The sequence below is a fragment of the Pseudophryne corroboree genome, chromosome 1, assembly GCF_028390025.1.
Source record: "Pseudophryne corroboree isolate aPseCor3 chromosome 1, aPseCor3.hap2, whole genome shotgun sequence".
Classification (NCBI taxonomy): Eukaryota; Metazoa; Chordata; class Amphibia; order Anura; family Myobatrachidae; genus Pseudophryne; species Pseudophryne corroboree.
Genome location: NC_086444.1, coordinates 132137975 through 132162890, shown reverse-complemented (window position 1 = coordinate 132162890; position 24916 = coordinate 132137975). Strand labels below are relative to the sequence as shown.

General features: G+C 43.2%; 1 protein-coding gene across 7 annotated transcripts in view; it reads right to left on the bottom strand.

Annotated features, from left to right (window-relative positions):
- IPO11 (importin 11) overlaps nucleotides 1-24916 on the bottom strand; it is a 1123558-nt gene that overhangs the window by 723364 nt on the left and 375278 nt on the right. For all 7 annotated transcript variants that reach the window (XM_063963049.1, XM_063963036.1, XM_063963028.1 and 4 more), the window contains exons 10-13: nucleotides 12980-13172; nucleotides 11457-11609; nucleotides 7566-7609; nucleotides 4779-4869 (exon numbers count right to left, since the gene is read on the bottom strand). In XM_063963049.1, coding sequence (XP_063819119.1) covers nucleotides 4779-4869; nucleotides 7566-7609; nucleotides 11457-11609; nucleotides 12980-13172 — 481 coding nt within the window. The remainder of the gene's footprint in view (nucleotides 1-4778; nucleotides 4870-7565; nucleotides 7610-11456; nucleotides 11610-12979; nucleotides 13173-24916) is intronic.

Below are 24916 nucleotides of genomic sequence, written 5' to 3'. Positions count from 1 at the left end.
ATATAGCCATTAATGTGCCCCCCCTCTCTGTTTTACCCTGTTTCTGTAGTGCAGTGCAGGGGAGAGACCTGGGAGCCGTTCTGACCAGCGGAGCTGTGACAGAAAATGGCGCCGTGTGCTGAGGAGATAGGCCCCGCCCCTTTTTCGGCGGGTTCTTCTCCCGCTATTTTTCCAGTCAGGCAGGGGTTAAATATCTCCATATAGCCCCTATGGGCTATATGTGAGGTATTTTTAGCCTTGTATAAGGTTTATATTTGCCTCTCAGAGCGCCCCCCCCCAGCGCTCTGCACCCTCAGTGACTGCCCAGTGAAGTGTGCTGAGAGGAAAATGGCGCACAGCTGCAGTGCTGTGCGCTACCTTATGAAGACTGAGGAGTCTTCAGCCGCCGGTTTCCGGACCTCTTCACGCTTCAGCATCTGCAAGGGGGTCGGCGGCGCGGCTCCGGGACCGGACTCCACGGCTGGGCCTGTGTTCGATCCCTCTGGAGCTAATGGTGTCCAGTAGCCAAGCAGCAAATCCACTCTGCATGCAGGTGAGTTTACTACTTTCCCCCTAAGTCCCACGTTGCAGTGATCCTGTTGCCAGCAGGACTCACTGTAAAGAAAAAAAAACCTAAACTAAACTTTCTCTAAGCAGCTCTTTAGGAGAGCCACCTAGATTGCACCCTTCTCGTTCGGGCACAAAATCTAACTGGAGTCTGGAGGAGGGTCATAGGGGGAGGAGCCAGTGCACACCACCTGACCTAGTAAAGCTTTACTTTTTTGTGCCCTGTCTCCTGCGGAGCCGCTATTCCCCATGGTCCTTTCAGGAACCCCAGCATCCACTTAGGACGATAGAGAAATGACAGGAGCTAATAGGTTGGTACTTTATCACTCTCCAAAGCTTGATAAATATAGTCCTAAGTGGCTACAACTGATCAAATAACCATACAGTTGATACGCCTGTAGACTGATCTATTAGTGCCAATGGTCATAAATATGACAAACTCTAAAAAAAAAAAAGAAAAGAAAAGAAAGGAGGATTGTGTGAGTACAGATTTGATTTGGTCAGCAGATTGCAGGACTTTCTATGCAGGTAAAATGAATCTTTGGCCATCAGCTATCACATTCTACTCACGCTATGCATTAGCCAAAGCCCTGTGTTACTTAAGTTTCCTGTGAACATGTCAAAGCAAGATTGACCGCACAACCTGGATATACTGTACACAAAAAGCATTACAGTTTAGTTCCCTTTAACCCCTTGAGTGGCATGACCGGAAATTTTCCAGGCATGCTACTGAGTTATTCCTTGGAGAAGCTGTGCAGCGCCGGGTAATCAGTATAAGCTATTATGGAGTTAAGCACACCCCCTGGACTCCTATTGGCTGGGGGGCATAGCTTAATTGTATAATAGCTTATTCTAATTCCCGGACGGCGCTGGTGTTCCTGGGCGATGCTGGAGTTTGAGATCCGGGTGTTTGCCAGGGGATCAAATCACTTTGCCCCCGCGTGTCCCCCCCCCCCCCCACCCTCCTCCACAGCGATTAAATACACAAGGGGGATTTAAATTGAAAAGTCCCCACTGATGGATATGCATATACTGTATTTACAGTAGCACTCATTTCCGCTTCCAGTGTACTCTGACAGGGGAGACCTTTTCAATGGTTATTGTGCCCTCATGTGGAGTTTTTAGCAGATTACCACAGTATTGCTCAGTGTGTAAGCATTATGATGTGTATCTTTTTGATGTGCAGCTGAATGTATCTATACCACAGCTAAAATAACACGCAGCTGAATGATGGCCAAAACAACAGCAAATAAAGTAAGTGCTGACGACACTCTTGCTTTCATGGAAGATGAATCAGTAGATGATAGCCTTTCAGGAAATGAGCTTGATAGTAACAGCAGTGGTGAAACTTGTGAAGAACTGTCTGACTCTGAGAGGTCATATAGCTCGCTCCATAGTATTTCCTCAGAAACACTGGGATAGTAGAAAGGCAGACGAGACGTGTGGAAAACCAGTATTTTCTGGTATTGCAGGTGTTTGTGTACCACTTACTTCAAATGTTTCTCCTCGGCAATGCTTTGAACTTTTTTTACTGATGATTTTGTCCGCAATATAGTCATCGAGACAAATAGATACGCAAATAAGTGCCTGAAGGAGGCTCCAATTTCGGGTGTAGGTTCAAAATCGAGAATTAGATGTGTGTGAAAATGAGATGAGACTTGTTATTGCTTTGATTTTGCCAATGGGTATAATTAGCAAGCCTGAAATTAAGCTGTATTGGAGCAGAGACTATATACTTCAGACACCTATCTTTATTGAAGCTTTTCCGCTAAGAAGATTTCAGTTGTTACTCCGTTACCTGCATTTTGTCAATGAAGAAGACGCAGACAGTAATGATCGTCTCTGGAAAATCAGGCCACTGCTGGAAATGCTGCGTACTTCTTTTAGAGAATCATAAATACCAAAGCAAAATATTTCTGTAGATGAAAGCCTTATGCTCTTCAAAGGAAGGCTACTAATGAAACAATATATTCCGCTAAAGAGAGCCAGGTTTGGATTCAAAATATTTTTTCTATGTGAATCACATTCAGGATATGCCTGGGACTCTTTCACTGGCCAAGGTGAAGAAAGGCGGGGTGGAGAGAGTGCTTTGCAGAAACTAATAAGCCATGCTTCAGTGACCAAACTTGTGCTGTGTCAAGAACTTATAGGAAAAGGGTATATTGTTTTCATGGACCGGTGGTTCTCGAGTCCTTAGCTATTCCATGAGCTGCAACATCATGGTTTTGGAGCCTGTGGAACAGTTGACTTACGAAGGAAGTAAATGCCAAAAGAGCTGCAGGCTGCTAAATTGAAGAAAGGAGATGTGCTTTGCCATACATCAGGAATTTGTTCAGCAATCAAATGGCGGGACAAAAAAGATGTGTCAATGTTATCCACATTTCACAGGGGGAGAATATGCGACACAGGAAAAATGAACAGAAAGACCAAAGAAGTGGTAAAGAAACCAGAGGCAGTAATCGAGTACAATGCAAACATGGGGGGAGTAGACAAATTAGACCAAAAAATAAAACCTTATGAATGCCTTAGAAAGAGTGTCAGATGGTGTAAGAAACAATTCTTTCATTTGTTAGCTATAACTCTTGTGAATGCCCATATTATATATGGGAAAAGTAGTGATGAAAAATGCAGTCTCCTACAATTTAGACATAAAGTTATTCATGGGCTTTTAGAGAAGTTTACTATGAAAAGAAAATTGCCCAAGGGAGGAAGACTCTCAAAAACAGAGCCCCCTGCTCGTCTTACTGAAAAACACTTCCCAACTCATATACCAGCCACAGGAAAGACGTATCTCAGCAGAGCGCGCAGAGTTTGTCCCGGAAGAAAAGAAACGAGATGGGAATGTATGCTGTGTGGGAACATCCCATTACATCCAGAAGGCTGCTATGAAAATTTTCACACCAAAAGAAAGCATTAGAATTTGTTTCATTTTTCTCAAATTCACCTAAATTGTTATAATATACGCCTTCATGACAAAAACATATGTAATCTGATTATTGTATTCTTTAATACATTCTGGTAAGAAAAATTTAAATGATCAACCCATCATTTAAAAACCCGCCCTGGGAAGTGTGACCAAATTCAAAAAACCTGCCACTGAAGGGGTTAAACTAGCAAGTATTTTTTATTTACCGCTTATGGATGGGATGTTTGCTGGCCGAAGGCAAACTAAACTGTCAATTATCAATCGCTGCTTTATATCAAACACCTATGTTGGCAATATTTTCTGGAAACTTACACATATACAGTATCTGTGAATATTTGATAAGGCATGTAATTAATTCACATGGAAGGATAATGGGGTTGCAGGCAGGATCCCGACAGCGGAACCCCGGCGGCCATATAATGCCGACGGATCCAGACAGTGGGGGAGATTCAAATGTTTGAAAAGTCAGTAGGGAGTCTGTTTTTTCCTATCTAATAGACAGGAAAAAACAGACATCCAACCGACTTTTCAAACATTTGAATCTTCCCCCAGTGAGTATTAGGGTTAGGATGCGGTTTAAACTGGGGAAGGAGACAGTTAGTGTTAGACTGCCAAAGGGGATGTTTGGAGTTAGACTGCAGGAGCAGTGGGTTAGGGTTAGAATACTCAAAGGATCCGCTGGCACTGTGACCATTGTGATTGCCTTGGGGGTGATTCTGACCGCCAGCATTTCATACACAACCCAGATAATGTACCTCCTAACGTAACCATTAAGTATAAAAGCCAGCCACCAAGCACTATGCTATATAAAGGCAGCAGGAAACAGGCAGACTGCTTCTATACAGATCTCGGAGCTGACTACCAATACATGTAATACAGAACCAGAGTGTTATACAGTACCTTATATACAATAAACTAATGAATATGAAGTGTGGTGATATTGGAACACACTATTTATACAAATATTATATACAGCCATTTAGACCTAGAAATGGGTGCTAATTAGTTGCAAAGAGATTACTACACAAATCATCCATGCTTAGTAAAACCGTTAGAGGAGTAATAGTTAAACACGCCGGCAGTCTCATGGGATATCATCATTAGTATTCTCTGTGATAACAGAATTGTGTTGCTTTTAAAAAGAGGAATAAACTTTGACTCATTTCAGCTAACAAACACAATGTAAATCCATCGCATTTTCCTCCCATGCCTGTGATTAGCAGAAGGTGCTGACACCATCAGGCTGGCAGACAGGTGTGCTGGCAACACGCTCTAATCTTTCACATTGGTGAGAAGAGACACCTACCTTGCAGGGTGTGAACCATGTCTAAGAGCACAGGTGTGAGAGTCTGGCTGTACTCATGAAATATGTCAATGAACAGCACTTCAGAACAGGGCTGGAAAAAGAGAGATATACGTAGAATAAATGTTAAAATAATGATAGTGCTTTTTAGGGGATTGGTAGGCTTTTTTTTTTTTACAGTTAAACTGTCGACAGTCAAAATGTTGACAGCAGAATGCAAACATTATTGAAAAGCATTATTAAATAATTGTTACTGTGTTGGCATTAGCATACTGTAAATATGATGGTAAAGTTTTAAATAACATTACTTGTGTGTCGACCATTGAACTACCTCCGGAATTTATGAAGATTCCGTTTACTATGCACCCCCCCCCCACTCAGTCCACAGTGTAATGCCGCTGCCACCACTGACCTAGCATGGTGCTTTGCGCACAAAGAAAATGCCTAGGAAGTAGACCAGCACAAGCTACATAGCTGCAAACACAACGTAATGTGCAACTATGCAGTTAAGGCATGTGCCTAAGGAGGAAAACAGAATAAAGGTGCATTAGCCAAACTAATGTCACCTACTTAATTAGTACCTGCATTAAATTAGACACTATTAGTACTTTTGAATCTATCCCCTCACCCTCGATGTCACACTGGAGACACTGGCACTGAGACGTGCAGGAAGACCTAAATATAGACATTCAGGAATAACTAAATGGCGACACGCCGGAAGGACTAAATATAGACATGCATGAAGGACTAAATGGCGACATGCAAGAAGAACTAAATGGCGACACGCATGAAGAACTAAATGGCGACACGCATGAAGGACTAATTGGCGACATGCAGGAAGGATTAAATGTAAGTGCAGAGTCTGAATGAAAAGAGACAAATCATTAAAAAGTAAATATTTTTGGAAGAAATAACAAGCAAAATACATAGGAGCTGACACACAGAGAGTACTGCACCAGGCTGCATGGCGTATCTGGCATGAAATCTCTCTGCATATACGCAGACTTGTTGAAGCATACATGCCTATAGAGGTGGGACTGGGAAGGAAGGGGAGGCTGAGTACAGCATTTGTGAACAGACATAGACCGGACCATACTGCACACATTGTAAGAATTATGAGAGCATCACTGGACCACCACAGATATCTGGGGAACCACGCTGGGTAAGGAACATTAAACCCCATATATGTAATATTTTGGGTTATCCAAAACAGAAAATCAAGAGGTTTATGTTTTTGCTAATGCTGAGTATTTACCTGGACATGGTGGGTACAAATAAGCTTTGTTAAAAATAACTGTTTACAAAGAAGAGATAAACTTGTATAATGGGTAATTTTTCCTCATCCTCAAATGTAATTTATTAAATTATTCACTTTCTCTGGAAATGCAATTTGGATTAGATGCTGTCATTAGAAAGAACAAGTTGCTTTATCAAATCTTTGCTTTGGGTATTACACAGGGCTACCATGGATACCATAACCTGCTGAAGTTATAACATTTACATTAATACACGTAGAACTGTAAAGGTATATTGTACAGGCCAGATGTATTTCTAATACAGTTCTACACATTACATATAAAAAAAGTTATTAAACATATGCAACAATTATTTAATAGGTCCCAGTGGTTTCAACTTATGATATTATAGTATACTGTATAAAGAACATTATCTGCATTACTTAATTGAAACAAAGATTATCTGACAATATTTTGTTACAGGTAACACACCTTTGCCATTTAAATGATGATACTTAATAATCCTTTACAAGGAAACAAATTAGTTGCCATGCCTTTTATTTTATTTTTATACTGTATGCAAAAAAAAATGAATAATGAATAACTGGTTATAGCTTTCATAATAAAACACAAAATGTATTCTGGAGACATTTCTACGCTTTAATACAAGTCGGTCCATTGGGGCTGATGCTTCTCTGCAAAGCATTTCTTTTGCACCTTTACTTCCAAGAGTATTTGTGGGAATTCCTTCAATGGGATCCAGCACAGACTAAACACGTATGTCATGCTCCCTCCAATGAAAACATACTGAGCATTACTTTAACTAAGTTTTCTCTTTTTTGTAAGCTCATTACAAGTATCTTCCTTGCCAATCAGTGGACAGGAATAGGATACAACAAATTAACCAGGAAGATAAAAATCACTAACGATGTCTACTACATTGGTCGTTAATAACAATTGGATGATCAACTATTTTATTTATGCACATATTATGTGTATGCTAATTGAACAAAAGCAGTCACATTAATGAGTATATCTTAGATGTAATTATTATTTGTGCTGCAGAACTGCTTGCAGCCAGCAGGTGGCCAAGCGCTTCCTCATAATGCAAAACATGAAATGTTAATTTTTGATAAATAATAGGAAATATTGGTTTATTAACTATGTCTTGAGACTTCAGTTGGAGAAATATTGCAAATTGAATTGTATCTCTTTAAATCCTGCCAGTTTCCTATATGTTCCTTGAAACATGTTTGTATGTATTTGTTCATAGATGTGCATTTTAGTCATGTGGTTTATATGCAAAGGGCATGCTGTAATACAAAGCAAGTATTAATGATGAAAAATCCATATAACAAATTAAAGAAATTATTGTGAAAAGGTCATTTTATCTGAGAACAGACGGGGATTAGGAAAGATGACATTCTGAAGAAAGACCCTAAGGAACTTAACCATGTAACGTTATAACATTTCCCTGCTTAAATGCATGAGCAACAGTGGTACCTATTTCATGAATTGAAAGAAAGGCCAAGAGTGAATAATTTAGAAGACGTACCCTCAGACTGTACTTCCAGGAGTCACCGCCGCTTTCCTCCACAGCTACAAACAGAACAAGAGGGATTACTGCTTACACTGCAGCACTATTACTTGCTGCCGGCCTATACAAATATTATATATTACACATTTCTCATTACAACGTGCTAATGTGCTTGCCGGCTGCGGTTGAGAACATTTTAACAACAATTTAGTTGTTATGAAATACTAGGGAGAGCATTTTTAGGGATTTGTCACGTGTTACATCAAAAGGCAAATGTGAATATTAGGATGTAATAAAACCGATTAGCAAGATCCCATCATTTACAAGACAACATTTACTGTACAATGGCAGCACTTAAGGTACTTTACTTAGCATGTACCTAACAGTATAGTGCCGCTCTAAGTGGGGGACATCACTAACCAAATTATCAGCACACCAAGGGTATTTAAACTTTGGAGAGAACTCCCGGATGTCATTAGATGTAGCATGCATTCAGGACATCAGAAAAGAAGACTGCAGGTGCCAAAACTGCCCAGCTCTCCTGCACGTTCTGTATATACCCCCTGAAGCCCATTTTGTCACTGTTGTGGCTTTTCATAGAAAAGCCCTTTGGTGCAGATGGACCAGGAAAAGAAGCGTGCCCACTGATTCTATGGAAAGAAAAATGATTTGGCTTTGACAGCTACAACTTGATCTTTTAATCAGTGCACATCTGCATCTTTTTTTATATGCTGCATGCTGGGCTGCAGACTTCCTATGCCAAAGGGGAATGAACGGGGAATGGAAGGGGTATACTTAAGAAGGGTCAATTACTTACAAGGCAAGTTTTTGAATGTAAGCGATTGCCCCTTTAAAAAAAAAGTCCTAGATCGGCCGGCATATCGCACCTCTGGTGATTTCGCACCCTATTACATGTCTCCCCACACCTGTTTACCAAAAGATGTCACAAACACTGGTGCAAGTTAATAATGATGACGAAAGCTGACTGCATCTGATTCGCAATATATAATCATGCAAATACACATACTTCTGTGGGGGTAGGGTGGCCAATCCCGGGATCGGGGGGATCCCGGGATTTAGGGCCAAAAACAGTGGGCTCCAATCCCGGGGATTAAGGGATAAGCGTTGTGTGTCCACAGGATGCTCAGACGCTGCCCGGCTTCCACTTTCCGGCTCCCCCGGCGCAGCATGAGGTCACGCTGCGCCATCAGCCGCCGCTGGGGAGAGAGAATATGGAGTTCCCCACCTGCCCACCCGCGGTATACAGTTAGTTATGTGTGCGGGGCGGCGACATAGTTAAAAGCCAATCCCGCCATTTTTTAATCCCGATACCCAGGATTGAAAAAATGGCCCGGGATTGGCTTCCCTATGTAGGGGCAATCTGATTTTTAATACTGTGTTTAGGAAGGGGAAAACTGTGCATAGGTTTGTTAGGTAGGACTTCAATAAAGTTTTATTTTTATTTTTTAGTTTTATTTGATTTGAATAAACAGGTTCCAAGTCATTTGGGTACTTAGCTACACTTTCCGGCCATTTAATGTTTTGTTTATTAATTGTATTTTTGAGCAGCTTTTGTGCTCATAGTCAATCCACACCTCTTGCCCTATTTCCTGACGCATCTGCTCCTGTAAATTTGCTCACAGGAAGCAAAAATCCAATTTTTTTCCAACAGGTCACATTTTGCAATTGACTGAGGTACACAGTGTACACCGTATTCTCTTTTATTACACTAAAATCAGCTCTTAGGGGATCTTCTTATTGCTAATTCATTCTGAGGGGCTGCTGGATGCTCCTCTACCCCTTATCTGGGGTAGAGGAGACTACTAAGGTGGAGAGGCATGGATGACATCTTCTAGCTGTGAGAAGCAGACCTTGGATTGTTTGCCTGACTTTTATATTGCTTTAATTCATGGAACTGTTAAATGATACCACCTTTCAGTTCCATAACTAGGATTAATGATATAGGAAAGGGTGACAGAGTAGAATAAATAATGAGACAGGATACAGTTAATTACACTTAGTACAATACAAGCCTAAGTATACAATGTAGCAGCTTTGATCACAAAGAGTCAGCAAGCAACATAGCCCCACAAGAGGACAGGCCTCAGAGAAGAAGTTGTATGCAATTTATCACACACGGAAAGCAATTAACTCCTAGACAGGGAACATGATAGTGAAATGTTCAAACACATTTCTTAAGGGACCGAAGACTGCAACATATAAATCCAACATGACTCTCCAGAGTGGACTTGGCACGTCCCGTGATTATACCTTGTAACTAGGTGGCTGGCTAGTGATTAATGAATATGAGACTCACTGAGCTGTGGTGCACTGTTCATCCCACTGTGTGCTTACTGCTTGGCATACTTATAGACAAAAAATAATAATTATTTACAGAAAACAATCAAGTCAGGACTCCTAGGCTATAAATAAATAAATAATGGCCTACGCATACTTCTCCACTGCGGGAAGGAACAAAAGAGCTGTGTAGGACAGCGGCACTCAGGACGGCTTGTAACAAAACACAGAAGACCCCCTGAGTGGTGTTCAACGTTTCAACTCGTATTATTGCTCTGATGAAAGAAAGATAAAGTTCTGAAATGTTGAAAATCACACAGGGTTCTTTTGTGTTTGGTTACAAGTTGCTCTGAGTGCTAGAGTATTACCTGTGAACTCCATACCAAATCCATGGGGACTTGAATGATCAGCAAAGCAAAAGTACCCTACCCTCGAAATATGCTAGTACTGACATATAAGGGTACTTCACCAGTGTAAAGGTGGATACACGCAGTGCGATGTTATCTTACAATTTTGATTATATAGTCAAAATAGTAAGGAAAGTAAGCGCAAATCGCACCGTATGTACACAGATTGTAATACCGATGTGTGGTATCGCAAGACAAAATAGACTGTGCAGGCAAGTCAATCATGACTATCTAGTATCTAGTTATCATAGTCAAAATCACACACAGGCAAAATCGCACCGTGTGTATAGACAATATCGGTGCTTCTGGGCTCTGGGGGAGTTAAAGGGAAATCGCAGTGTCAAAATCGGGCATACACTATCTCACCGTGTGTATGCGCTCTAAGACTGTCTCATGAACTTTTAACCTGTCCCTATTGATAAGAGATGATAGAGCCTCCATCTCTCTGTGTAACTGGGGGGATCTTACATAGAATCATCAGTCATATAACCTGGGGGTAAGTCTGGACAAATGTGATTTCCATGATTTGATGTGAGAATGGGAGGGGGACATATGTGACAGAGGGAGAGAAGGAGAGAGGGAGGGGGAATCATGCCTGACAGTGGGAGGGAGGTGGTGGGCATATGGGACAAGGAAGAGGGAGAGGGACCACCTGAGTCTTCGTTACATGACATCATGTTATAATGTACATTTTAGATAAGGCTCATGATTGTGGATCCTAATAATCCACCCATGGACTGGAGGGACTGTATTCTATAGGTGGTATTCAATTGTTTGAAAAGTTAGTTGGGTGTCTGTTTTTTCCTATCTAATAGACAGGAAAAAAACGACACCAACCGACTTTTCAAACATTTGAATTCCCCCCTATATCTGACATTTCCATTACTTTAAAAAGTGAGCATTACAGTAATTACTAATCATGTTAATACATGCAGATATGAAGACCCATTATGTAAAAGCCATATCCACTTGCATTATACTGAACAGTTATAGCTACTATTATTAAACAGAATATATTTTCTATTTACTGTGCACCCATTTCAAACACCAAATGAGTAACCCGTGAAAACACTATTATGCTGCAGTCAAATAATGCTTAGCTCAGTCCACCAACTGGATGCATAGTAAATACGGGCACAGCTGACGGTGCTGCAGTAAATCAGATAATTATAAGGTAGACAAAATATTGCTGTTGTGCCCTTACCAAAACCTTCTGGATCTGCATCCCACAATATACGCTCTTCCTCACCCAGGAGGAAATAATGGGTAACCAGTCTGCGACATATTTCCGTCAGTGTAGGGTAAGTGAAGAATGACATTTTTATTTGGTGAGCGTTAATGGTTTCTGTCTTGCTGTCTGGAAGATATTGTTGTAATAACATATTACCAATAAAAAGAATGCAACATAGCAGCAATCAAATTGCATGTTTTAGTAGACTTTTCCCTCATCATAATAAAGCTCACTATTGTGTCATTTTTTTAAGGCTTAAATGTACAATCTATTGCTCACCCTAAAGGCATATATAGGTTATACCTTTCTAATATTTTTTTATTAGAAAGGTATAGAATGGCAAAATGTAGCTAACACACGTTTTACAATTTTGGTAGCCTGCATCTGAGCAGTGCTGTCTATGTCCGGCCTAGTCAGATTGCCATACACCCACATTCTCCTTTAGCACTTTTCATTCTCAACCATTATGGGACACAAGGCCCTCACATTCTTCTCATCCCCCTTATGTCCATTCAACCCCTTTTACCAATTACCCCACTGCTGCTTTCCTCCCGTTTGTTTGCACTCAACTTACAGCTTCAACCTGTCCATTTCATCTGTCTCTTTCCCTTCTAATATGGTATAATTTCCCCTATACAGTCCAACTCCTTCCCTACAAACCTAGAACCACCTCTCAAGAACGTCTCCAATGTTCTCCCAGTATTGCACTCCAATTATGATACTCCCTACCCCACCTTAAAAGACTTCCACCAACCTTCAATAATTCAAGTGCTCTCTTAAAAGCAACCTCTTAACTATAACCAACCTTACTCTCCATCTGATACTACTGCCTCAGCTGCAGGCCCAACTCAATCATATAATCCTACTATGTCCCTCTAGGCAAGGGGTGCACAAGAAGCCTCCTTCCATCTGTTGTAGAACTACATATCTCAGCATGCCCTGCTACAGTTTTGCTATTTGGTCATGCTAAAACTGTTACAGGGCATGCTGGGGATTTGTAGTTCAACAGCAGCTGGAGCCCACTTATTGCCCACCCCTGCTCTAGACAGTAAGCTCTTATAATCATGGACCTCTTTGCCCTCTATTTTACATCTGCACCTTCTTTGTTAGCCTTCAATGTACTGTACTTGTTTTGCTTTTATGCATGATCTGTATTTTGTATAACTTCAGCGTTATGAAGTTTTGTGGTGCATTACAAATAAATGATAAGATTAACAGAAAGAAGATATGGAAGATGTTTAAAAGACAAATAATAAAAACATCACATTGAAATGCGATTTTCTGTTTGTTTTATAGCAGGACAATCTTAATTACAGTCATCATAAAGGCATTCAGATGGCAGTAGAAACGTCCAGTCTCACAGTCCCATGAGTGGCCCTTGTGTTTACATTCTAATGCTCAAGTCATTTATGAAACAACTACAAACAACTGTGTAAGAACATTGAAGAAAAAAAAAATCACTTGCAAAAAAAATAAGTTGGATATGCATACTGTACCTTCAAAGTTTTTGGATGGTTTAAAGGAATCGTTCTTTACAATCATCTTAATGAGCCTCATGCAATGAACTATGAAACGTTCAAAGACAATTCCGTCCCCGGCTTCCGTGAAGACGTAGCTCACTGCAAACTCCAGCGCTCTCTGAATTAGCGGAATGAATGCAAATGGGTGCTGGTCTAGAAAGTCTAAGAGCTATAGACAGGGAAACAGAATGAAATATTAAGATAACCATGCCTTATTGTATCTCTAACCAATAAAAGTTACATTACACCTTGCCATAAAGTATACATACTGTAAATGAACCAACTGAGGAGGACCCCTGAAAAGACTACTAAAATTGATACAAAGTGAGATATTTGTATGTGACATATAACCACAAAACACTTTATTTTGTTTGAATCTCTTATTAGAGCTTGGTTCACAGCCACACTCAATGACTATGTTCACGGAGTTCAGCAATTTGCTACTGCGCCTGTGTGAAAGTCCTTAAAAACTCCCATGGCGCATGCATTACGCTGTGTGTAGGTGCAAAGACGTATTACGACTGAGATGCACAAAATGTCACAGAAAAGTGCTGTGTGCTCCTGGCAGGGGTCTTAACGGCCGTACGGAGAGTACATTTTATGGGCGTGTTCTGGGAATGTCGCAGGTGTATCACTGAGGTCTTTGCATACACAGATGCTCTATCATTGACTTTGGAGGCCACGCTTAGAGGGAAAATCTGCACCTGCCATGGAGCTGGGGCAAGTGTTGATGGTGCAGCAGGCAGTATTACAGCCGCTCAGTGTGGGAGTGTCTGTCCTTGCACATTCATACGTACGGATGTACTCCAGGGAAGGGATTTGTAGCAGAAATTGACTAAAGTCGGCAAATAATGTGTCTGTGTCCACCTCTGCATTGATAATTTGTTTTCTACGAATTTCTGTATAAATATTTTATGGGTCTCATCTCTATGTGTTGTTTTTTTTAACACATTTTTTATTTAAAGATTTTGGAAAAATTATAGCCACATCACATAGCAGATAACAGTGATTCAAGGAATAGTATTGTGACATCAGTAAGCAAATCCTGCAACTGAAACTACTTTACTTGTGAACCTAAAGTAAAGAAAGGGGAGGGGAACAAAAGGGTAGAAAGTCAGAAAAAGCGTAGGGTATGAAGAGGAGAAAGGAGGGAGAGATATGGGAGGAAGGAAGAAGTGACCCATATAAGGGAAAAAATAAGATTTTACTTACCGGTAAATCTATTTCTCGTAGTCCGTAGTGGATGCTGGGGACTCCGTAAGGACCATGGGGAATAGACGGGCTCCGCAGGAGACATGGGCATTTTAAGAAAGAATTTAGATTCTGGTGTGCTCTGGCTCCTCCCTCTATGTCCCTCCTCCAGACCTCAGTTAGAGAAACTGTGACCGGAAGAGCTGACAGTACAAGGAAAGGATTTTGGGAATCCAGGGTAAGACTCATACCAGCCACACCAATCACACCGTATAACTTGTGATAACTTCACCCAGTTAACAGTATGAACAATAACAGAGCATCAGATAAACCCTGATGCAACTACAGGTTGAGTATCCCTTATCCAAAATGCTTGGGACCAGAGGTATTTTGGATATGGGATTTTTCCGTATTTTGGAATAATTGCATACCATAATGAGATATCATGGTGATGGGACCTAAATCTAAGCACAGATTGCATTTATGTTTCATATACACCTTATACACACAGCCTGAAGGTCATTTTAGCCAATATTTTTTATAACTTTGTGCATTAAACAAAGTGTGTCTACGTTCACACAATTCATTTATGTTTCATATACACCTTATACACACAGCCTGAGGGTCATTTAATACAATATTTTTTAATAACTTTGTGTATTAAACAAAGTTTGTGTACATTGAGCCATCAAAAAACAAAGGTTTCACTATCTCACTCTCGCTCAAAAAAGTCCGTATTTCGGAATATTCCGTATTTCGGAATATTTGGATATGGGATACTCAACCTGTATAACATAACCCTTATTTAAGCAATAACTATATACAAGCATTGCAGAAGAAGTCCGCACTTGGGACGGGCGCCCAGCATCCACTACGGACTACGAGAAATAGATCTACCGGTAAGTAAAATCTTATTTTCTCTAACGTCCTAGTGGATGCTGGGGACTCCGTAAGGACCATGGGGATTATACCAAAGCTCCCAAACGGGCGGGAGAGTGCGGATGACTCTGCAGCACCGAATGAGCAAACACAAGGTCCTCCTCAGCCAGGGTATCAAACTTGTAGAACTTTGCAAAGGTGTTTGAACCTGACCAAGTAGCCGCTCGGCAAAGCTGTAATGCCGAGACCCCTCGAGCAGCCGCCCAAGAAGAGCCCACCTTCCTTGTGGAATGGGCCTTAACTGATTTAGGCAGCGGCAACCCAGCCGCAGAATGAGCCTGCTGAATCGTGTTACAGATCCAGCGAGCAATAGTTTGCTTTGAAGCCGGCGCCCCAAGCTTGTTGGAAGCATAAAGGATAAACAAAGATTCTGTTTTCCTGACCTTAGCCATTCTGGCTACATAAACCTTCAAAGCCCTGACCACATCCAATGACTCGGAATCCTCCAAGTCAGTAGTAGCCACAGGCACCACAATAGGTTGGTTTATATGAAAGGATGAAACCACTTTCGGCAGAAATTGTGGGCGGGTCCGCAATTCTGCTCTATCCGCATGGAAAACCAGATAAGGGCTTTTATGTGACAAAGCCGCCAATTCTGACACACGCCTAGCCGAAGCCAAGGCTAATAGCATGACCACCTTCCACGTGAGATATTTCAACTCCACCGTTTTGAGTGGTTCAAACCAGTGTGATTTCAGGAAACTCAACACCACATTAAGATCCCAAGGTGCCACTAGAGGCACAAAAGGAAGCTGAATATGCAGCACTCCCTTTACAAACGTCTGAACTTCAGGAAGAGAAGCCAGTTCTTTTTGAAAGAAAATGGATAAGGCCGAAATCTGAACCTTAATGGAACCCAATTTAAGGCCCAAAGTCACTCCCGACTGTAGGAAGTGAAGGAAACGGCCCAGCTGGAATTTCTCCGTAGGGGCATTCCTGGCCTCACACCAAGCCACATATTTTCGCCATATACGGTGATAATGTTGAGCCGTCACATCCTTCCTAGCCTTTATCAGCGTAGGAATAACTTAATCCGGAATGCCTTTTGCTGCTAGGATCCGGCGTTCAACCGCCATGCCGTCAAACACAGCCGCGGCAAGTCTTGGAAAAGACAGGGCCTCTGTTGCAACAAGTCCTGTCTTAGAGGCAGAGGCCACGGATCCTCTGTAAGCATTTCTTGCAGATCTGGATACCAAGTCTTTCTTGGCCAATCCGGAACAATGAGTATTGTTCTCACTCCTCTTTTTCTTATGATTCTCAGCACCTTGGGTATGAGAGGAAGAGGAGGAAATACATAGACCGACTGGAACACCCACGGTGTCACCAGTGCGTCCACAGCTATCGCCTGAGGATTTCTTGACCTGGCGCAATATCTCTGTAGCTTTTTGTTGAGGCGGGATGCCATCATGTCCACCTGTGGCAGTTCCCACCGACTTGTAATCTGCGTGAAGACTTCTTGATGAAGTCCCCACTCTCCCGGGTGGAGGTCGTGTCTGCTGAGGAAGTCTGCTTCCCAGTTGTCCACTCCCGGAATGAACACTGCTGACAGTGCGCTTACGTGATTCTCCGCCCAGCGAAGAATTCTGGTGGCTTCTACCATCGCCACCCTGCTCCTTGTGCCGCCTTGGCGGTTTACATGAGCTACTGCGGTGATGTTGTCTGACTGAATCAGAACCGGTTGGTCGCGAAGCAGGGACTCCGCTTGACGTAGGGCGTTGTATATGGCCCTTAGTTCCAGGATGTTGATGTGAAGGCAAGTCTCCTGACTTGACCACAGCCCTTGGAAATTTCTTCCCTGTGTGACTGACCCCCACCCTCGGAGGCTTGCATCCGTGGTCACCAGGACCCAGTTCTGAATGCCGAATCTGCGACCTTCGAGAAGGTGAGCACTCTGCAGCCACCACAGGAGAGACACCCCGGCCCTGGGGGATAGGGTGATTAACCGATGCATCTGAAGATGTGATCCGGACCACTTGTCCAACAGATCCCATTGAAAGGTCCTCGCATGGAACCTGCCGAAGGGAATGGCCTCGTATGATGCCACCATCTTTCCCAGGACTCGCGTGCAGTGATGCACCGACACCTGTTTTGGTTTTAATAGGTCTCTGATCAGTGTCATGAGCTCCTGAGCCTTCTCCATCGGGAGATAAACCCTTTTCTGGTCTGTGTCCAGAATCATGCCCAGGAAAGGCAGACGAGACTTTGGAATATTTAGAATCCAGCCGTGTTGTTGTAACACTTCCAGAGAGCGTGCTACGCTGATCAGCAACTGCTCCCTTGACCTCGCTTTTATGGGGAGATCGTCCAAGTATGGGATAATTGTGAACCCTTGCTTCCGCAGGAGTACCATCATTTCCGCCATTACCTTGGTAAATATTCTCGGTACCGTGGAGAGACCAAACGGCAACGTCTGGAATTGGTAATGACAATCCTGTACCACAAATCTGAGGTACGCCTGATGAGGTGGATAAATGGGGACATGAAGATATGCATCCTTTATGTCCAGAGACACCATAAAATCCCCCCCTTCCAAGCTTGCGATGACCGCTCTGAGCGATTCCATCTTGAACTTGAACCTTTTCAGGTATATGTTCAGGGATTTTAAATTCAATATGGGTCTGACCGAACTGTCCGGTTTCGGTACCACAAACATGGTCAAATAATAACCCTTCCCGAAGGAGGGGAACCTTGACCACCACCTGTTGAAGATACAATTTGTGAATTGCAGCTAACACTATTTCCCTCTCTAAAGGGGAAGCTGACAGGGACGATTTGAGGTAACGGCGAGGGGGCATCTCTTCGAATTCCAGCTTGTATCCCTGAGACACAATCTCTATTGCCCAGGGATCCAACTGGTAGTGCACCCACTTGTGGCTGAAATTTCGGAGACGTGCCCCCACCGGGCCCTCCGCCTGTGGAGCCCCAGCGTCATGCGGTGGATTTAGTGGAAGCCTGGGAGGACTTCTGTTCCTGGGAACTAGCTGCGTTGTGCAGCTTCCTTCCTCTGCCCCTGCCTCTGACAAGAAAGGACGCACCTCGGACTTCCTTGCCTTTTTGTGATCGAAAGGACTGCATTTGGTAATACGGTGCTTTCTTAAATTGTGAGGAAACATATGGCAAAAATTTGACTTTCCAGTAGTAGCTGTGGAGACCAGGTCCGAGAGCCCCTTTTCCCAAACAATTCCTCACCCTTGTAAGGTAAAACCTCCATGTGCCTTTTTGAGTCGACATCGCCTGTCCATTGCCGAGCCCACAGGACCCTTCTGGCAGCAATCGACATTGCATTTATTCTAGAGCCCAGTAGGCTAATGTCTCTTTGAGCATCTCAAATATATAGGACAGCGTCTTTTATATGCCCCAGGGTCATTAATATAGTATCCTTGTCTAAGGTATCAAGTTCCTCAGATAAGGTATCCGTCCATGCTGCTACAGCACTACACACCCAGGCGACGCAATTGCCGGCCTTAGTAAGGTACCTGAATGTGTATAAATGGACTTCAGGGTACCCTCTTGCTTTCTATCCACAGCATCTTTTAGGGTGGCCGTATCATGTGACGGCAGGGCTGCCCTCTTGGATAAGCGTGTTAGAGCTTTGTCCACCGTAGGGGAGGATTCCCAGCGTAACCTGTACGTTGGCGGGAAGGGATACGCCATAAGCATCCGTTTAGAAATCTGCAGTTTTCTATCTGGAAATTACCAAGGGGGAAAGGTCACCACCTGCCTTTTTTCCCCATACATATGAACCCTCTTGTCAGCGACTGGGGTTTCCTCAGTGATGTGCAACACATCCTTAATTGCTATAATCATATAACGGATGGATTTAGCCAATTTAGGCTGTAACTTTGCATCATCGTAATCGACACTGGAGTCAGAATCCATGTCGGTATCAGTGTCAACAATTTGGGATAGTGGGGCGCTTCTGAGACCCTGACGGCCTCTGCGACATAGGATCGGGCACGGGTTGAGACCCTGACTGTCCTAAGGCTTCAGCTTTATCTAACCTTTTATGCAAGGAATTAACATTATCATTTAAAACCTTCCACATATCCATCCAATCAGGTGTCGGCGCCGTCGGCGGAGACACCACATTCATTTGCTCCTGCTCTGTTTCCACATAGCCTTCCTCGTCAAACATGTCGACACAAGCGTACCGACACACCACACACACAGGGGATGCTCTTTTTGAAGACAGTTCCCCCACAAGGCCCTTTGGAGAGACAGAGAGAGAGTATGCCAGCACACACCCCAGCGCTATATAACCCAGGAATCACACAGTAACTTAGTGTTAACCCAGTAGCCGCTGTAATAATGATTTTTGCGCCTAATTATGTGCCCCCCCCCCCCCCGTCTCTTGTTTACCCTCTTCTACCGTGTATCTGCAGGGGAGAGCCTGGGGAGCTTCCTCTCAGCAGAGCTGTGGAGAAAAAGTGGCGCTGGTGAGTGCTGAGGAAGAAGCCCCGCCCCCTCGGCGGCGGGCTTCTGTCCCGCGTTTATGTACAATATTATGGCGGGGGCTCATACATATATACAGTGCCCAACTGTATATATGTCAAACTTTTGCCAAGAGGTCCTAATTGCTGCCCAGGGCCCCCCCCCCCCCTCCCTGCGCCCTGCACCCTTACAGTGACCGGAGTATGTGGGTGTAGTGTGGGAGCAATGGCGCACAGCTGCAGTGCTGTGCGCTACCTCAGTGAAGACTGGAGTCTTCTGCCGACGATTTCGAAGTCTTCTTGCTTTTTTCACCCGGCTTCTGTCTTCCGGCTCTGCGAGGGGGACGGCGGCGCGGTTACGGGATCGGACGACGAGGGTGAGATCCTGTGTACGATCCCTCTGGAGCTAATGGTGTCCAGTAGCCTAAGAAGCAGGACCTATCTGCAGAGAGTAGGGCTGCTTCTCTCCCCTCAGTCCCACGATGCAGGGAGTCTGTTGCCAGCAGAGCTCCCTGAAAATAAAAAACCTAACAAAATATATTCTTACAGCAAGCTCAGGAGAGCTCACTGAACAGCACCCAGCTCGTCCGGGCACAGATTCAAACTGAGGTCTGGAGGAGGGACATAGAGGGAGGAGCCAGAGCACACCAGAATCTAAATTCTTTATTAAAGTGCCCATGTCTCCTGCGGATCCCGTCTATTCCCCATGGTCCTTACGGAGTCCCCAGCATCCACTAGGATGTTAGAGAAAATGGGACTGGGAAAAAGGACCTTAGCGGGGAGTGGGTGAGGACAGAACACCTGAAAAAGAATTGAGATTATGGAGCGTGGTTCAGGAGGGAACATAAAAGAAATCAAATGGTAAGGAGGGAGGCGTGGGTGCTGGAATCTATGAAGTCAAGCCAGCCAAGACAAGTCAACAGAAACTCAGCATACTTAACTATTGATGACAGAATATCATCATCCATGGACATATAAAAGTCCAACCTCTGTCACCATTCACTGGTGGACGGGGGAGTTTGGGAGTGCCACTGAACAGGTGAAATAGTATTTTCTGCATTGCTGATCTGTTTTAATAGAGACTTTTCATAGAAGGACACTGGAATGCCAGAAAATGAGAGAAGCCAAAACCCGGGTCCCGTCAGGACAGAAGAGCCCAGTATCTCCTTGGACAATTACTAGTTCTATATACCTAATCCCACACTACTTTGTCCCCTTTAGTCGCTAAGGGGGGTATTCAATCAGTGCCTGTTTATTGAAGTTTTTAGAAAACTGCACTTTTTGCACGTTTTTAGGTCAAATTTATATTCGACCTATTCAATGCCCATGCTGTTTTTTCTACTGGTTGAAAAATCCGGCACTGGCGAAAACTACACGTATCAGCAAATTTGCCACTGATACACGTGTTTTGGTGAATTTGCGGGCGTTTGCGCCCATTTTTGGCCCTATTTTTCACCCATGATGACTCGACAAAAAAAAAAGTGAAACGGCATGGGCGAAAATGGATTAAAAATGGGCAAAAATACCCGCTATTGAATACCTTGTGTCGTATTAGTTCCGTTTTTTCAACCAGTCGAAAAAAATAGCACTTAATTGACTACCCCCTTAAGTTTCTATTCCACACTTGTGTATTAGAAGGGTCATCTCTAAAAAAGGTCTGCATAATTTTATAGACACCGGATATGGGTAGTGTTCTGCGTGTACATCATTCTCAAAAGAGGACAAATTTATGCTGAGCACCTCCATGTAGCCTAATGAGGACATATAATGTCGGATCTGAAGGAAGCACCAGAATTCAGAATCTCGTAGACAAAATTCAGTTTGGAGGTCCTGGAAGTACTAGAGTGTGCCACTGGAAATTAGTTGAGCCACTCACAACAGGCCTGCATCAGCCCAGAACCAAAATGCCTCCTGCTGGGTACCCAGTTGGAATGAGGGGTTATGGAGAAAGGGAGTAAGCTGACAGGAAACAGAAGAGACACCCTCGTTGGACCTAAGTTTTCTCCACAGAGCTAGCATGGGTCCTATGGTAGGATAATTCACGTAGGGGATCTTCTGACCTCAGGGCAGGTACTGCAATGTAGAGAAGAATACATATTCTCAATATCCACCCACTGTCCTCCCCCCCCCCCCCCTTGTCCAACACAATTGTGTGGTGATAAGCAAATATCATTGGGATTGTATAAGTATGTTTTAAGTGAGCATCATCATAGTTTCCTGTGTATGTTTTACTCTCCTGTGAGTGACCTAAGTGGAAGTTTTAAACGGCTCTCAACACAGTTCTTAGAAATGCAGCATGTCACATGATTCTGGTTTAACAATATCAATAAAAGTTTCATAGCAAATTAGGCACTTCGATAGTAAGAGTAACTGCTGGATTAAGACTGATGTTGTTAATAAAATCTGTGTTCATGTTTTAAGTGTATGTTTTGCCTGAATCTTTAAAAAGCCATTTTCATTGTAATGACTTTCCAATGTGTACCGCTATAAAGAAACACAATGTTACAAGGAGCTACGGAAAACTAAAAATCACATTAATGAAATGCTGCAAATACTGATAGATATTGGAAAACTAGAAAGCACCAAAGTGCTGAAGGCACCAGTATCAAGCAGAACAACTGCAGTTTCATTTATGCCCAGATTCATCATACAGCACTACCTACATCTTCTGGAAACAAGGGACAAGCAATACATTACTGGGTGATTTATTGAGCACTCTCTAGCAACCACAAGACTTTCGCAGGAAACTGGCACCCATAAAATAAAATGGATCTAGCTCACAAAAAAAAAGGCTTGTCGCTTAAAGGTAAAAATCAAAAGACAAAAAACGTTAGCCTTGATGTAAAGAAAGGGATATATGCACTACTAAGAGAAGTTTTTAACAATAAATATTACACAAGAAAAAAATGAACTGTTTTAAGGTGTTAAAGTGACAAAGTGTATTTTATTGTTCAGCATAACCTTGGCCACGCATGAAGGATTGGAAGCTGTTGCTGAGGCATGCTGTTTCTAAAGGTATCAGACAAGACCACAGGAAAGAACCAATAAAGTAGATTCAAAAGTAGGTGCCACTCAAGGTTTTGAGGAACATGCATGAACATTTATAGGCATAAGTGAAAAAAAAAAAAAAGAGTACAGAATATTTATACTTATGTTAAAAACTGGGGAATAATGGAGATGTTGGGCTATAGAATGTGGATCCAGGAGAGTGAGAACCTTAAAAATGAAACTTGTCCTTAGCTGCTCCCACTCAAACCCACACTTGCAGGAACTTGATGTTTAGCTTACCAGCCCAACAGGACAGGATGAGCAGAGTGGAAAAGAAGGAAAATAACAATGTTCTCTTATAACATAAAACAACAAAACATAATAAAGAAAAATGGCATATGTTGTGGGCATCCGGTATCCATCAATGAACTCACAGACAAGGATTAAACCTAAGTATAACAATTCTCAGAATCAGAATCAGCTTTATTGGCCAGGTATACTTGCGTATACTAGGAATTTGTCTTTGGTTTGCTATACAACAGCCAAGTAGGTAACAAAATAAGCACGGGGGGGAGCAAGAAAAGTCATACAGATAGGAATACCATAGGGACACAAGTGAGTTACATGTACGTCCAGTCGGTCAATGTTCAGGAGTTCGGCAGGCGGACCGCTTGGGGAAAGAAACTTTTGAGGCTTCTGGTGGACCTGGCGGGGACGGCCCTTTAACGCCCACCTGAAGGTAGCAAGTTAAACATGCTGTGGCCAGGGTGTAGCTGGTCCTTTACTATCTTCGTTGCCCGCTTTTTTAGCTCTGGACAGGTACAGGTCCTGGACTGAGGATAGGTCGGCCCCTATGATCTTCTCTGTGGTTCTGACCACCTTTTGGAGCCTGCATCTGTCCCTCGCGCTGGCAGAGCCGTACCACACCAGCATCGAGGCGCACAGTAACGACTCCACAATCGCGGAGTAGAAGAGGACCAGAAGCTTCTGTGGGATGTTGAACTTCTTCTTTTCTCATGTTTCCAATTGGCAAACAGTGGAGGCATTGGGGTGTCCCAGTGCTGTCTCTACAGGTGGGTATGCTCAGTGGAAAAAGTCTAATGCAGCAAGAAGACCTGTTTTTGCAAAATTGGAATCTTTGGATGCAAACATGACATCTGTAGGATTTAGTGAATATATAAATGATCAAGTGGCAGCACAGCTGATCACATCCAACGAATGAAGAGAGCACTCTTCTTCTGGAGACATATTATTGTATGTTACTCACGTAATTAATGTGAAATCTAAGAACCACTTTGGCCTGAAAGGAATTCTCAGTCCCTCATCTAGAACACCCTGTAAAAATAGTAGCAACCTAGACAAACAACAGGATAAACTATGAAACCACTGTCTTTTACATCATGAAATATAGATGTAACTATGCTCATCTATCCCTTGTGTGGCGTGTAGTGCGAAAAACGAGTCGCATTACGTTTACCTGCGCCTTTTCACAGTGTAGTATATTCAGTCACATTGTAATGAATTAAGTCCAGGAGGATCCACTGTCAGGGGGTCACCTACCCTCTTGACGGACCGCATGTTCCAGGGACACTTGGATTGTGTTGTCTGGCTTTGACCTTAGTTTGTCTAATTGCAGTGTAGACCAAACCAAATGGAAAAACATCCTATTGGAAGAGTCATAGGACTTACATCCACTCGGGACGATACCCGCTCACTGTGAAGCGTTGTATGCCTACAAATTAGGTAGACCACCAGTTCTGGTATGAGGCTCATTAGCTTAACCCATGCACTAATGCATATTTTCTATTGTCAGATTTTGCATACTACACTATGAATGGCTGTATTACAGAGGTGGCCAAAAGGTAGATCGCGATCTACAGGTAGCTCGCGGAGCATCCGCAGGTAGATCGCGACAGACTTAACAGAACCTGCCGCCGCTACTTCTCTTCACAGTTAAAGAAAGAGGAAAGAAGACTCTTCTGTTTGGGGGCACTCGTAAGGCCCATACACACTTGCCGATAAAATGAGCGACGTAGCTCAATTTCCCCCTCCCTGAGCGACGTCGCTCATTTTATCGGCAAGTGTGTATGCCGCCAGTGACGACCAATGCGCGGTCCCGCGGGTCGGCAACGATCGTTGCTGTCGCCAGTGCATGCATGCAGGATCTGGACTGTCGTCCACGACCTGCATGCAGGGCTGGCGGAGGCGTGATGTAACTGAGCGATATGAGCGGTCATATCGCTCAGTGTGTACAGTCGGCCCCCGACCGGCCGGACCGGGAGGAGAAACATTAGACGACGTCGCTCACAGAGCGACATCGTCTAATGTGTACAGACCTTTAGCTTTATATAAAATTCAACTTTTA